Below are 14,222 nucleotides of genomic sequence, written 5' to 3' on the forward strand. Positions count from 1 at the left end.
GTAAGACTGAGGGGGTTTGAGAGATAAAAAAAAAAACCAACAAAAAACCACTTTTTCTCTGTTTTATTTGTTTTAAAGGGAGAAATGGAAATCAAAGGAACTGAGAAATGGCTTTAAATACTTTTTCTTATTCCAGTTCTGAGTGCTTATCTCTGAATAATAATGCTGGACCTTGGAGCAGATCCTGGAGATGGCACATTTACTGGGAGAAAATGGGAGAAAAAGAGCAAGTTCTGGTGCCAGTGGGAGAGCCTGGAGCTGGCTGGAGCTCCTGGTCCCTGTGTCAGGTCACACACAGTGATGTGGAAACAACATAGACAGTGCTTTTCCTTTCCCCCTCCTTTGTGAGCTGCCAAAATGCTGTTTTTAGCACTGGCCCATGGAGATATTTAACCAGGATAATTTGAATTCAAGAGCCTTGGCTCCTCACTGGGGTTCAGCCAAAGGTTTAAAGTGCTGTGTCAGTGCCTGCCCAGGGATTAGCCCTAAAGCCTTGTGACTATGGATATTTTTGACATTAAAGGTGATATTTAATAACACTCCCAAAATGGACCAACCCATGGCTCAGAGGTGGTGGAAGAGGAGAGAATAAGTGCTCTGCCAAACACTCTGCTCCCTTTAACACCCTGATAAGCCTCTCTTAAACCAAAATTTGCAGGATTTTCTCATAGGGAAGTTAATCCCTCTCCTCTCTGGTCTTCATTAAAGTGAAAGACTTGGCTTTTACAATAATCAAGTTATCCTTGTGTGTCTGAGTTACTGCTTAGGATGAGTCTGAGTACCTGCACCTTTCATTGCTCTAAACTATCTCTGGGCTTGGTCACAAGTCAGCCCTACAGTTGTTCCCAGGTTAATTCTTTTGTTTTAGAAGATTAACACTTCATTCCAAAGGAAGGTGAAGTTCTGGAGTACAAGGTGTGTGAAAACCCCTGGGTCATGAGCCCCAAAGCTGTGTTTATTTTATGATTCAAGTCATCATTTGCTTCCTGGAGCCCCAGGTCCTGTCCAATGAGGACCTCAAAATGCTCATACCTTGTGCCCCCAAAATTGAGCCAGTTTCCTCTGAATCCAATTTCGGTGGTGAACTTCCATTTAACAGGTTTAATGACAGGCAAACCCCTTCTCTCCTTTCTTTTATTGAAATGAAGCTTTTATGCCTTAAAAAAAAAATTGTTTGGATCCCCTATGACCCTGTTGGAGTTTTGTCCACCTTTTGTCTTTATATTTTTGCCATGTTTTATTTTAATGCCTGGCAATCTCTGTATAAATAATAGCTGTTTTTTTCTGCCATGTTTATTTCTCTTGGGGATAAGATTAGTCAGATTCCTGCTTTCCTGTACTTAAAGGGATGCAAGAGAAGATTTCTTACTCTTCAGCTGGAAGGTTTTGGTTCTTTAAATAGATTGTTGAATTCTGGAAATCACTTGTCTGGAAGATGCCACTGCCTGTGTATTTGTAGAGGAAGAGTTCTTGAGTCACTTGGAGAAAAGAGGATAAAAGCAAACTGCTCCCAGATTGTCTAGTATGCCTCCCTTAAAGAGCTCTGTCCCTGAAAGTGCACCTGCACCTGTAGGATGTCATTTAACAGTGCTAGAGAGATGTTTCTGCCTCTTTCTTCTTTCTCTTTTTCCTCATGCTTCCCTTTCCCAAGGTTCTCCATTGCACTGGTGTCCCTTTCCCTCCTGTGTCACGACAGCCCAAGTTGACAGCCTCAGATTTATAGTCAAGTGTCACACTGTGCTGTTCTAGTCTTAGGAGGGTGATTATTTCAGATCTTTAACATAAAAACCTGAATATGGAGCAAGTGAGGGACATTCCTTGTCAATGCCTTCATATCAAAGCCTGTGCCATGAAAGGCAAGATGCTGTTCCAGTGTTTGATGGACTAAAGCTGAGGATTTCACTGCCAGACCAGGGTCACCTCAGCTCTCTCTGTCATCTGGTTGCTCAGGGATCTGCCTTTGAGCAGCTGCATGAAAGAAAACTTTGTCCACTGTGAATTTTGTCCTTGTAGGTGTTTGTGTGTTACAGTTCAGGGATGCCTTGGTTAAGGATTTTACCTCTTCAGAGTGTGTCACCAGAATGCAGTAAAATAGTTGTAGAATCATGGAATGGTTTGGGTTGGAAGGGACCTTAAAGATCATCCCATTCCACCCCCTGCCATGCACAGGGACACCTTCCACTAGCCCAGGTTGCTCCAAGCCCCGTCCAACCTGGCTTTGTACACTTCCAGGGATGGGGCAGCCACAGCTTCTCTAGGCAACCTGTGCCAGGGCCTCACCAACCCTCAGAGGGAACAATTTCATCCCAATATCTCATCTAAATCTCTTTTAGCTTAAAACTCTTCCCTCTACCCATGTAAAAATTCCCTCTCCCTCTTTTTTTAGGGACTCCCTTTTCAATACTGAAAGTCTTGTTTAGTTCTCCATCATCTCATGACAGAGGTTTACTTATGTTTCCAAAATTTCAAATACAAGCTTTAATCTTCACCAGTTTGACAATATTTAATCCTTTAACTGCTTGATTCTCTTTTTTTTCCCTTCCCACAGGCTGTCCCACGAATTATGGTTCAGTCAGCCAGTGTGGATGCCAGTGCTGCCAGGATAAGACAGGTAAGCACACCCCAGGATGTGATGAGGGAATTTTTTACATTCACCTTCCAGAGGTGGCAAAAGCAACTCCTGCATCAGCTGCTTAAAACCTGTTGCACTTCTGTTGTTGCCTCACAATGAAATGCAGGGAGTGTTGCTGAAATTTTTTAGGTCCTGTTAAAATCTCCCCTTCTGTTGTTGGTTACACTTTTATATTTAAAAGAATTAGCAGTTAATTAGCTAAAATTTAGCTGCTTTGCTGCTTTAAAGGCTAAATTTCTAGGCTCTGATACTGTCCATAAACAGAACATGTCTGTTTTTCCAAGTGTGGAGTTAATTCTCGATTTTACCATGATAAAATGTGGAAAAAGTACTCTTGCTAAGATGGAGAGAAAATAGAGCCTGTGATCTCCCACTTTTCAGCAGAACTTCAGCCTCATGAAGTTCTCTCTCAGCTTCCTCCCACTGGGCTTTTATTGTCTTAAAAAATTGTGTGTTATCTGAAGGGAATACCCAAAGGGAGAGCAGGACTCCCAAGTCCATGTAGACACCACCCTGGCCATAGAAGAGCTAAAAATGTCTTTAATCTGCGGGAATATTTTTTAAAAACCCCTTCTATATTACATTTCACTTAGCAATAGCCAGCCTTTGGTTCTGAAATTCCTGTAATCCAGTCAAATCTCTCTTTCTCCAAACGCTGCTTACACTTCCAGTGGAAAAGACATTTGAAAATAAGAGGAAAATCCTGTAGTTTGGGACACTTAACCACTATAAAAATCACAATATTTTCAATAATAAACAACAATGCCCACCTGAGACAGGGTATGTCCAAATCTGCCATCCTCCAACCTCTCTTTTCCCCCCCCCCTCCAGTCTCCTCCCTCCCAAAGAGATTTAGAGACATCCTAATCTTTTAGAGTACATGTGCTGGCAAAAGATATTGATCTATCAGATTTAGTAAACTTTACAGCCAAGAAATACATCACTGAAATGGGCTGTTAATCTCATGAGGGGCAGTTAATTTCATACTCTGGAAGTGCGTGGTGCCGGCAGCGTTGAGGTGGGAATGGCATTTGGAAACAGGGACATAAATGACAGTTTAGGGGGAGAGATGTGATTTATCAATCTGGAGAATTAAGCCAAATAACTGTGAGAGACTTATAGATCATGGCTGGTTCCCATTCCATATAAATCCTGCTGTTCAAACAGCAAATGACCATTCCTGTAATATAAATAATTTCTCAGTAAATATTGGGGGACGTATTTCTTGGGGTTGACACTTTTCTTATTAATGGAAGGAATGAGCTGACAATCCTCCCAGGTTTGTAGAGCTGACTTGGGATCAGCTTCCATCTTCTGCAGGTTGCAGCTGCACGGGGATTTAGAGAAGCTGAAGGCCTTGGGACTTCCCACAGGTCTTGTACGTGTGCTTTTAGCCCACATATTTTGGATAACAGAGCCCCACGTTCCCTGTGCTCTTTGTTTCAGATGAACCAAGAGGAAGTAGGGAAGCAGCCATTCCAAACCACGGTGCAGGCGCCCGAGGTGGACAAGAGCCCGGAAAAGACACCCAAAGTGCCTTTGCAGCAGCCCACGGGAGATTCCCAAGCACAGGACTCCCAGGAGGGGCCTCCAAGCCCTCTGAGTGAAGCCTCCAGTGGGTACTTCTCCCACAGTGTGTCCACAGCCACCCTCTCGGAGGCCCTCGCAGCGGGAAGCGACGCTGGGGCTCAGCCAGGGGGTCAAATCCCTGCAGGGAGTGACTTCCCGGCTCCCGCGGTGGCTCAGGGCTCCTCTGACATTCCAGGACACTCGGACGGTGCTTCCGAGAGCTGCTTTGGTACAAAGAGGGAGAGCCCACCCGCCTTCAGCCTTCAAAGTGCTCACCCAAGACCCAGAGACGGCCCTGAGGTGAATGGAAACAGTTTGAAATCAAAATCTTGCACATCTCCTGGGACTCCGAGCGAGCAGGGACACGATGCCTCTGTAGCCACTGATGCAAAACCCTTTCTCTCTACCTCCACTCCAAAGAAGGAGTCGTTGTCCAAACAATCAGTGGAGTCAGCAGGACAAGCTAAGAAAAAAGAAGTGGCTTCTGGGGCTTCGGAAGGTTGGGGGTTTCCCAAGCCACAGGTTCATCCTGACCAGTTGTCCCAACCTGGCACTGCAGCCTCCCCCTTCAAAATCCAGAAAGTCAAGACATCGGAGCTGAAGTCCTTCACAAGCATGTTGGGGTCAGATCCCACGTGTTCCCTAAACACAGAAGAGCAGCGAGAAGGAGGGAAGAGCGCGGCCACTTCCCGTGGGCTGAACCACAACGGATCAGAGACGGAAGAGGAAAAGCTGGAGGTGATTTCCGACTCCGAAGACGCCAATGAAATTCCCGAGTGGTTGAAAGAGGGAGAATATGTCACAGTTGGCACCAATAAGACAGGCATTGTTAGATATGTTGGGCCCACAGACTTCCAGGAGGGAACGTGGGTTGGTGTCGAACTGGATTTGCCTTCAGGTAAAATGTTTTCTGGAGCAGGTGGGAAGCAGCCGGTGTGTCCATGCTGGCAGTGCTCATCCCAAGGCTGCTTTTTTGGGGTGGGGGGTTCATTACCCACTGCTGGGGGGATTTTGAGAAGGGAAATATAAAAGGTTTTCCCTGCTGTAACCTTCTTCCAAACCAGCTCTCACTTCCAGCCTCTTCTACCCAAACCATTCTATGATTCACTACCCTCACTGTCCCTTTTCAGTCATTTCTTTGGCTTCTTGCAGTGGAAGTAAGAACCAGGATTGCTTTTCCATGCAGTTTTGGAAGTAATAGCTGCAGGAGACAGGCCTTGTGTCCATAGAATTCCCTTCTAGGCTTCTACTCTGAGGATGAAGGTGTCCAAACACAGCAGGAGTTGTGGGATTTAACTGAGAAAAGGGACTTTTAGGCTAAATGAGTTGCAAAGTCTCTTAATAGGTATTAAGAGATAATAGGTCTCTTAATAATCTATTTTAAAATAAGCTGTAAAATTGCAAAAGACTATTTCTGTATGTGTGTATATATATATTTTTATATATATAAATATATATATACACACCCCTATATGTGGGAAAACCAGTGGGAAATAATCATACACTGCCCACCAGGTCATACAGGTAAAGTTTCTTTCACCTTCTCATTTATCATCCCAGTCTGACTCTTACCTGTGCAATTGTGGAATTCCCAGAATTTAGGCTGTAATACATGATTTTTGGAAACCAGGGTGCAGTTCCTGGGGAGGCTGTTCCTGTTCCTCTGTGCTGTTGTGGAAAAATAGTGTCTCCAGCACCAGAGGAAAGGAAGATGGTGGCTGGGATTTGATTTCTGCTGGAGCCCCAGGCTTCCCAACCCCTTTCCTCTGCAGGTTCCTGTCTTCTTTCCTGGCATTTTTTTTTCTCCAGGAGCAGGCAGGATTTGGGGAAGGCAATGGAAAATCCAAGAGACAGGCAGCAGCTGCCTTTGATAGTGAGAGAGTTTGGGTTACCCAGGGCACGTAAAGCTCCTTATTTCCATCCTTTTGGCCAGGCTGCAGCATTCACAGTTTGCAGTGCAGCTCTGTTTGGTGAATCAGCACATCCCAGGGTGCCCAAGGCTGCACATTTCCCTGGGATGGGAGCTGTTCACCCAGGTAAACACTGTGTCCAGGATCCAGAGCTCCCATGAAAGGAGCAGTTATCTTCCCTGTGCACGGTGTGCTCATCAAAGCTAAACTGGGCCGTGTGTTTCCAGCTGCTTTGAGAACACCCTCCGGAGTTTGCCATCCTGGAAAGCAAACTGGAGCTCTGATCCCTTTGAAAGCTCTAGTCCTGTTTCTCAGTCCTGAATTTGTACCTTATTAAAAAAAAAAAAATAAAACTTATATATGTATTTACAGATTTACTTCAATTTTGGAAGGTCACCTTCCCTCCCCGTCAGGCTGCTCTAGCCCATGGTACTAATTCCATTTGCACATCCCAAGAAGCATCAGCTTCCATGGAAGAGTTGTGAGATTTTTGGCCTGCTGAGAACTCAACTGCTGATGTTACTGGATTTTTTTTTCCCCCTTCTGTTTCCACAAGGATTAAGACCCTGATTTGTTGGAGCTTAAATGGCTTCTGGCACATCTGGAGCTTCACTTGGGGAATACAGTCACAAAACTGGTGTCTTTGTCACACTGCAAACAGGGATAGAAGTCCAAGTCCTGGCCACATGAGGGTACATTCAATGTGGTGATGGTGATAGAAAGAAGGAAACACCCCTAAAATAAATGGGGTGACTTTATGTCATTTAAAGAGCTGTTGGATTTTTTCCCCATTCTCTTTACGGATGGGAGTGGTCTCTCCTGGGGGAAATTGAGATTTTTGATTTCTTCCTGTTCTGTGGAGGGTTTATGACATGGAAACAGTGACTCTTCTCAACTACAAACATCAACTCAGAAAGCCAAATGCTCTTTTAAATGTCTTTTTCCCTTCCTTCCTGCTCCTTTGCTAATGGAACAGATTATTTACCACTTTTGGGGAAATCAAAGAATTCCTCTGAACAGCAAGTGGGGAGGGAAGGACAAGATGGAGTGTCCTGTTCTGAGTCACTGTCTCTGTGCAGTGGCTTTGCTGTTGTTCAGCAGGGAAGTTTTACCTCCTGAACAATCATTTCTCCTTCCAGAATGTTCTCCTTGCCTTCTCCTTGCATTTACACAGAATAAAACCCATTTTCTAGGAAGAAAATCCTTCCCTGTGAGGATCCTGGCACAGGTTGCCCAGAGAAAGCTGTGGCTGCCCCACTCCTGGAAGTGTCCAAAGCCAGGTTGGACGGGGCTTGGAGCAACCTGGGATAGTGGAAGGTGTTGGGGTTGGAATGAGGTGATGTTTTAGGTCCCTTCCAAGCCAAACCATTCTGTGATTCTCTGGTTCTCTTGCCACAGGGAAGAACGACGGCTCCATCGGAGGGAAGCAGTACTTCAGGTGCAACCCAGGGTACGGATTGCTGGTGAAACCGGGCAGAGTCAGAAGGGCCACGGGCCCGACGCGCCGGCGGAGCACCGGGCTGAGGCTGCAGGGAGGAGCCGCCGCTGAGAACAGGCGGAGCGGCAACTTCTCCGGCTCAGCCTCCAACCTGGCCTCCCTCACAGCCCTGGCCAAGGCAGAGGGAGGATCCACCCTACGGCTGGAGAAGAGCCAGAAGAACGCGGAGAACAGGAAATCCTGGGCAAACTGAGGCAGCCCAACCCGGCGCGGCGAAGGCCGCGGGGCGCGGCCGGCGGAGCCGACGGCTCTGGGAAGAGAAAACCGACCTATCCGAACTCCCAGTTGATGGCAAACACTAATGAAGGGTTTCTTCTCTCTGCTTTGGGTGATTGACACGATAATTCCTTGCCTTGTCGTGGTGCTGGATCTCCATCCTTCGTTTCCTGTTACAAATCGTGGCGCTCCGGGGGGTGACCGATGACGGCCGGTGATGGCGTGTGGCGGTGGGTGGGTGTGACCTCCCTGTCTTCCAACTTCCAGAGGTGAATTGTTCAGATCGTGGCGTGGCTTCCCAGCAGCTACAAAATACCCCCCTCGGTGTACAGGGCGATTCTAAGAAGCCTCCCCAAAACAACAGTTCTTTTCCAGTTCCGTAAGAGCTGCGTCTCTGTGGTGGAATCCACAGTGAAAGGGCGAAGTTGGGATGATTCCAGACAGGCAGGGAAGTGAACAGAGAACCTTTTGGGAAATAAAGAGCCCTCAAACCCCTTATATTTAAAAAAGCCCATGGGTTTTGTGAGTGGAACCAGTGCCTGTGTGGGCTACTGTCCCATTGTCCCACTCTCCTGTGGAAATCAGCACAGTCTTTCCACCTGGTTTGGTGGGAATGGGAGAAGGCCCATGATGTGCTCTGTAATATTTTTGATCCATTTAATGTACACTCTCACCGTGCCAGGATTCCCTCTCACTTTCCCCAGAGTGGCAGGACCTTCCCCTTGGTTCTTCCCAGTGGACCAAGAGGATTTTTGCAGAGATATCAGCACTCAAGTGCTTCCATGTTCCCACCCAACCTTTGGAGACCCTTGGAATTTTACCAGTTAAGCAAAACAGGGGATCTCTGTCCTCACAACGGGGTTAATCCGGTCTATTTATTTTTATTTATTGTTTTAAAACACGAAATGTTTTGCGCTTTACAATCATCCGCAGAGGAGCCTCTCCCAGCACCATCCCGAGCGCCGGTCCAAAGAGGAGGTGCCTCCGTCGCCAGCTCATCCCCAAAACCCAGCTCCCTCTTTAAAGTGGGAGTTTTTATAAAACTTGATTTTATTTGTGGTAACTGTGGCTGGTTTTTAACTGCCTGTGGCACAGGTGACGTCCGTAGGTGTGTCCATACCTGCGCACAGATCAACCTGCACACACTGATTTTCCAACAAATCATGGAAAAGCCACAGATTTTACTATTCTGAGCTGTTTGTGTCCTGTTTAGTCATCCTGGGGGGACTGGAGAGCTTGAGCAATAGATGTTTTAGCTGTGTGGGGACTATTTAGGACGTTAAATCAATGATTAAACTCTAATATCGATCCAGCCGCTGCCCGTGGGTATCCAAGTGCCTTAAACCATCTGGTTCCGAGGTCCAAGGGAAAGCTACATTGTCATCAGAGGAGATAGGGATGCTCAGAGAAGGAGCTAATTATGCTGATTTACTGTAATTAATATCATTTATGCAGAAGGAATAAAATTAAAATAGAAACTAATCTGTAGCTGAAATAAGTGAGCTGGGTTCTGATGCAGCCTGCATAGGACTTCCAGGGATTTGTGTATCCTTCCAGCTTGGTGTAACTACTTTTCAGTGTTTCCTAAATTTTCCTCAAGAAATCTTAATATAAAATGTACAGAGCAGCTTTTAAAGATATTTTTAGTGTACAGTTTTTCCCTCCTTTTCCTTTGCACGAAGCTCCTGTGCATCCAAGCCGCGAACGGCAGGAATTTGGGAGTAAAGAATTCAGATGCTAAAATCCCGGGTTTTAAAATTAAAACTGGTTTTATAGATACAACTCTGGGGTCTGATGAGTCTTGCTGGTGAAAGACCACCCTCTAATGAATTCAATGCCTCTTAAACACTGCCTGGTCAGTTCTCTGAACTCCACCCTGACCATGTTTCTGATGCACTTTGTTCCGATGGGCTGCTGGAAGTAGCTGACGTGAAACAGCCCCTCCCCTGTAGTTGTGTGGGTTTAGTCCCAGCATTTCAGTTACTGGATTTAGGGGTGTCTTTAAAACTCCTCCATGTTTGCCTGGTGTCCCCTTTGGGGGAGGTATGAAGGGAAGAACCTGCCCAAGTCCTTTTGAAGCCTCTTTTCTTGCGCCGCTGTCTGTGAAACCAGGAGTTCCGTGGGACCCACGGAAAGGTGTCCAGGTTGCAGGAGGGAAGGGCCCGAGCAAAGGCAGCTGGGTTAATATTTCACTGGCTTTGCTGCCCACTATAAATTCCTCTGGCCTGTTTGTGCCCCAACTCCGACCACGTGAGGACGTATTTTGGTGTTTGCACACCTGGGGCACGTGGTTGGAGGCTGCACCCGACTGATCCAGGCTGGATTGCCTTCCTCCTACCCTCTGTCATGTTACAGAACCGTGCAGAGGGGTGTGAAGGATGGTTTAACAGACCATCCTTGCTGCCTCCTCTGGGATAACTTGTCCTGGAAGCAAAAGTCTTCAACAGGGCTGAGATGTTTCCAGGCATCAGTGGGTGATGAGCACGAGCGGCTCTGCCACCAGAGCCCTCAATGGCTTTGTGGAGGGAGAGTCTCAGAGCTCTCTTGGGTTTCACCATCTTCTTGGACTTCTGAAACTAAACCTCTCCTCAAATTCCACCCTAAAATCACCCCGATGCAGCACAAGAAAGCCAAACTCATCAAATTCAGCCATGAGGATGTTCCTGGAGGACTTCCCTGACTCCCTCCTGCTCCCCCACAGCTTTCCTGGGCACACCAGGTTTCTCCTAAAGATATTTTCCAAGATTTTGGCACGGTGAGTGCACATTCCTCTGCTCAAAGCCATCTGTTATTTCACACCAGCTAAGCCAACTAACCAGAAACACAGTTAAAAACCATCATGAAGGTAAATAATACATATTTTTTATTGTTAACATTAGAAAATCTCTACTCTCAGCCTAAAGGAGGAGGTGCTCTTAACTGGAACCGCCCAGCACTGAGGCTGCTGTGTGAATAGCTATGCATATTTTCCAAGATTTTCATGCACTTTATACAGGGAAGGAGAATATTTAATGCAGGAAAGTGTAATTTGTTGTGAGTGTCTCATCTCTGGTGTCTCCTTGGGGGTTCAATCTTGGCTGTGTCCCTGAACTGTGGGGTCTCGGATTCTGGTGTGGAAAATTGTTGGTGGGTTGGAAAGGCACCATCCATTCCTGTGTCCACAGGGGGGTCCTTTCCTCCCCACGTGGGTCCCTTCTTCCCCATGGGATGTGGGGTGTCGTAGAGGAGGCCTCTCAGAGGGACTTTTTGGGGTTTTTTTCCAAACCAAGGCTTGTTCCTGTGTTATGTTCAGCTCTTGAGGTTTTCTGATCTCCGTGTCCAAAATCCTGCCTGTTTTCTCCAAGGGCCTTGGCTCTCTGGTGGCTGATGATGTGGTTTAGTTGAGGAAAACTGATGGAAACAGATTCTGTGTGGAAACGCCTCCCGAGTCCTTAAGCAGAGTTTTGTCCATGGTTGAGGTGGAAGCTCCTGGGAAGTGGGATATTCAACCCCCCTGTGCTCTCCTACAAACCAAGAACCCCCTCATTTCCCACCCAGTGGTGAATCCCTGTAGGAACAGAGCCTGGGTGTTGCACATCCCAGTTGGTGCCGTCTCGGAGCTGCCAGAGCTGTGCCCGTGTCGGTGCCCGCGTTGTCCTTCCACTGGCACTGCCAGTTCTTTGCACAAGACGTTGTTTCCCAGTGCCTTATCCCTGGAGCAGCAGCCAGAGGGGAGGGGCCGGGTGGTCTCCCAGCCTTGGACTGCCTGGATTTTAGGGAAGGACGGTGGCGATAGGGAACGGTGCAGGCTGGTCACACTACACGACACCCTGAGCTGGGGTCATGAATAAGTGTCTTGTTCCTCCATCTCCTCTCTTTTTCTGCCCTCTCCACCCTCCTCCTAACCCAGGGACTGCTGGGGTTCCCTGCAGCCCCCACCCATGTCCCTTGTCCCCCCAGGGGAGCTGGTCCCAGCTCGTGTGTCCGTGTCCGTGTCGGGGGTCTGTACATACCAAGGGGTCACTGCCACTGAGGGGGGGGGCTCTGTGTACTTTAAATGAGCTGAAATCCAAAGAGACTTTGTAATGAGCTGTAAAGTTTTTAATTGTATCTGTACAAAACTAAATGACTGTAATATTGTATTATATACGTGCGATGCCGCCTGCAGGACCTGAATAAACGTCTTCTTTAGAGCTGGGAAGTCTGTGCTTTGTTGGGCCAGTCTGTGTCACCAAAGTGTTTAGAATCAGGGATGGTTTAGGTAGGAAAAGTCCTCCAAGATGCAGTTCAGCTATTCCCAGGCCACCACTGAGCCATTCCCCAGGTGCCACATCCACAAGGATTTTAAATCCCTCCAGGAACGGGGACTCCACCCTTGGGCAGCTGTGCCAGGGCTGGACAACCCTTTCCATGACGAAATTTTTCCTCGTATCCATGGCAAAGTGGGAGTCTGGGCACAGCTGCAGGGGAGGAGGTTGCTGCTTCAGGGAACTGCCAGAACCCACTCTGTGGGTCAAAAAGGCCTTGGGATGACAAGTCCCCTCTTCAATATTCCAGGGCACTGAGATGATCTTAAAACCCCTCCCTGGGGCACATTATTCCCTTTCTCGTTGGCACCATTTTTCTCCCGAATACAGCTTCATGTTGGAAACACCTGACAGGGTTTGACTGATTTTTTTCTTGAGGGGTGGTTTTATTTTATCTTGGCTCTTTTTTTAGGCAACAAACACCGCGTTGATCCCACCATCCCCACTGGAAGTCGCTGAGCAAAGAAGTATTTTTATCGGCGTTGTCTTGCAATCAGCACACGAAAACACAGCTTTTTTTTTTTTTTCTCCTTTTAAAGCCACTTCCCTTTAATGTTTTACCTTCTGAAATTTAAAAAAAAAAAAAAAAAACACAAAAAAACCCAGAAAAAAACCACTTTTTGGCTGAAACACAGGAGCTGTTTGAAGTGGCATCACTTTGTTCAAACCCTGCTCTTCCTGGAAGGTGGTTGTAACACCTTCCCTGTGCTGCCACGTTCTGTTCTTCAGCCAAAGCTGGTTTGAAAAGGCACTGATCAAAACAAGCAGGAAAATAATATTAAAAAAAAAAACCAACTCACCTTTTTCCCATTTTACTTCAATTTAATGCCACTTCCATCGGCCTTGTTTGCCTTCAGCAGCCCCTGAGGGAAGGAGGAGCCTGGTGAGGAGCTGTCCAGCCACGAGCTGGGCAGATTTCACAAGGGGTTTTACTCACCTTTGGACACTAAACTCTGATGAATTATTGTTTTTTTCCAACTCTCTGCCCTCATCAGCCAGTTCCTTGTGGGAAAAAAGGCACAAAATGGGCTAGACTGGAGCTTTTTTGCAAAGCACAGGCCTCCAGGGTGGGTTTGTTCATCTTTTTTTATTTGATTTTTAAAAGATCTCCAAATGGAGCTTTTCTGTATTCCCAGTTTTCATTTGTGAAGCAAGGAGAGGGCTTCATCCCTCATCCTCAGCCCATGGCAGCAAGAGGAAGTGCTCTCCCTGGGAAGGGGCTCCATGTGCACCCAGCCATGCTGGGAAAGGTCCTGTCACGATCCCTGCTGTCCAAGTCCTTCCACATTCCCCTTCTCCCAAGAAAATGAGCTGGGAGAACCAGCCCTGGTGGGCAAGAGCTCCATCATAATGGCCAAGTTGTTCCTTATAATGGCAATTTCTTAGAAAGAAACAGTTTGGGGATTAACTTGTAAAGAAAAAAAAAACCATATCCAATGATAAAAATGGCTCAAAATCCAACACTTCTGGGGGCTTAGCCTTTGATTGCAGAACTTGAGCCAGCACTGATTTACAGCAGGGCCTGGTTTTTTTTGTTATTTTCCATGTGCCCTTTGGAAAGCTGGGGGGCAGGAGGGGCAGACAGGTGATGACAACCCCATGGTCCCCATCCCTGGAAGTGTTCAAGGCCAGGTTAGACTGGACTTGGAACAACCTGGGCTAGTGGAAGGTGTCCCTGCCCATGGCAGAGGGTTGGAACTGAGCTTTAATGTCCCTTCCAACCAATTCCATTCCATGAGTCCATGATCCCCATCCTGGTCCCTTCAGAAACCCCCTCCCAGCAAACACAGGAGGTCTGGTAGCTGATGATGGGGGTGGGAGTTTGAGACCCCTGAGATGCTGAGCCCAACCAGGCCAGGACAAAACTGCAACTGCAGCCCCCTCTTGCCTTTGGCGTCTCAAAATTACACCTGTACTCAATAATTCAACATATTTTTTTGTTTTATTACCAAAATCTCCTCCCTCCAGACCTTCAACAGCTCCTTGAGCAAACAAGTCAATATTTTCTCCATTCACTAAGTTCTCATGACACATTTTAGGTCTCACTTGCACCCAGTCTTGGCTCCCACCCCAAACCAGCTCTGCACAGAAAGCACAACAGAAGAAACGTG

General features: G+C 47.0%; 1 protein-coding gene across 3 annotated transcripts in view; it reads left to right on the top strand.

Moving 5' to 3' along the window:
- The window catches only part of KIF13B (kinesin family member 13B), a 132,762-nt gene extending 120,765 nt beyond the window's left edge, over window positions 1-11,997 (top strand). For all 3 annotated transcript variants that reach the window (XM_064651151.1, XM_064651153.1, XM_064651152.1), the window contains 3 exons: window positions 2,549-2,611; window positions 4,079-5,099; window positions 7,510-11,997. In XM_064651151.1, the coding sequence (XP_064507221.1) occupies window positions 2,549-2,611; window positions 4,079-5,099; window positions 7,510-7,802 (1,377 nt within the window). In that variant the 3' untranslated portion in view covers window positions 7,803-11,997. The remainder of the gene's footprint in view (window positions 1-2,548; window positions 2,612-4,078; window positions 5,100-7,509) is intronic.
- Window positions 11,998-14,222: the final 2,225 nt, after the last annotated feature.

The sequence above is a fragment of the Pseudopipra pipra genome, chromosome 3 (genome assembly GCF_036250125.1).
Source record: "Pseudopipra pipra isolate bDixPip1 chromosome 3, bDixPip1.hap1, whole genome shotgun sequence".
Lineage (NCBI taxonomy): Eukaryota > Metazoa > Chordata > Aves > Passeriformes > Pipridae > Pseudopipra > Pseudopipra pipra.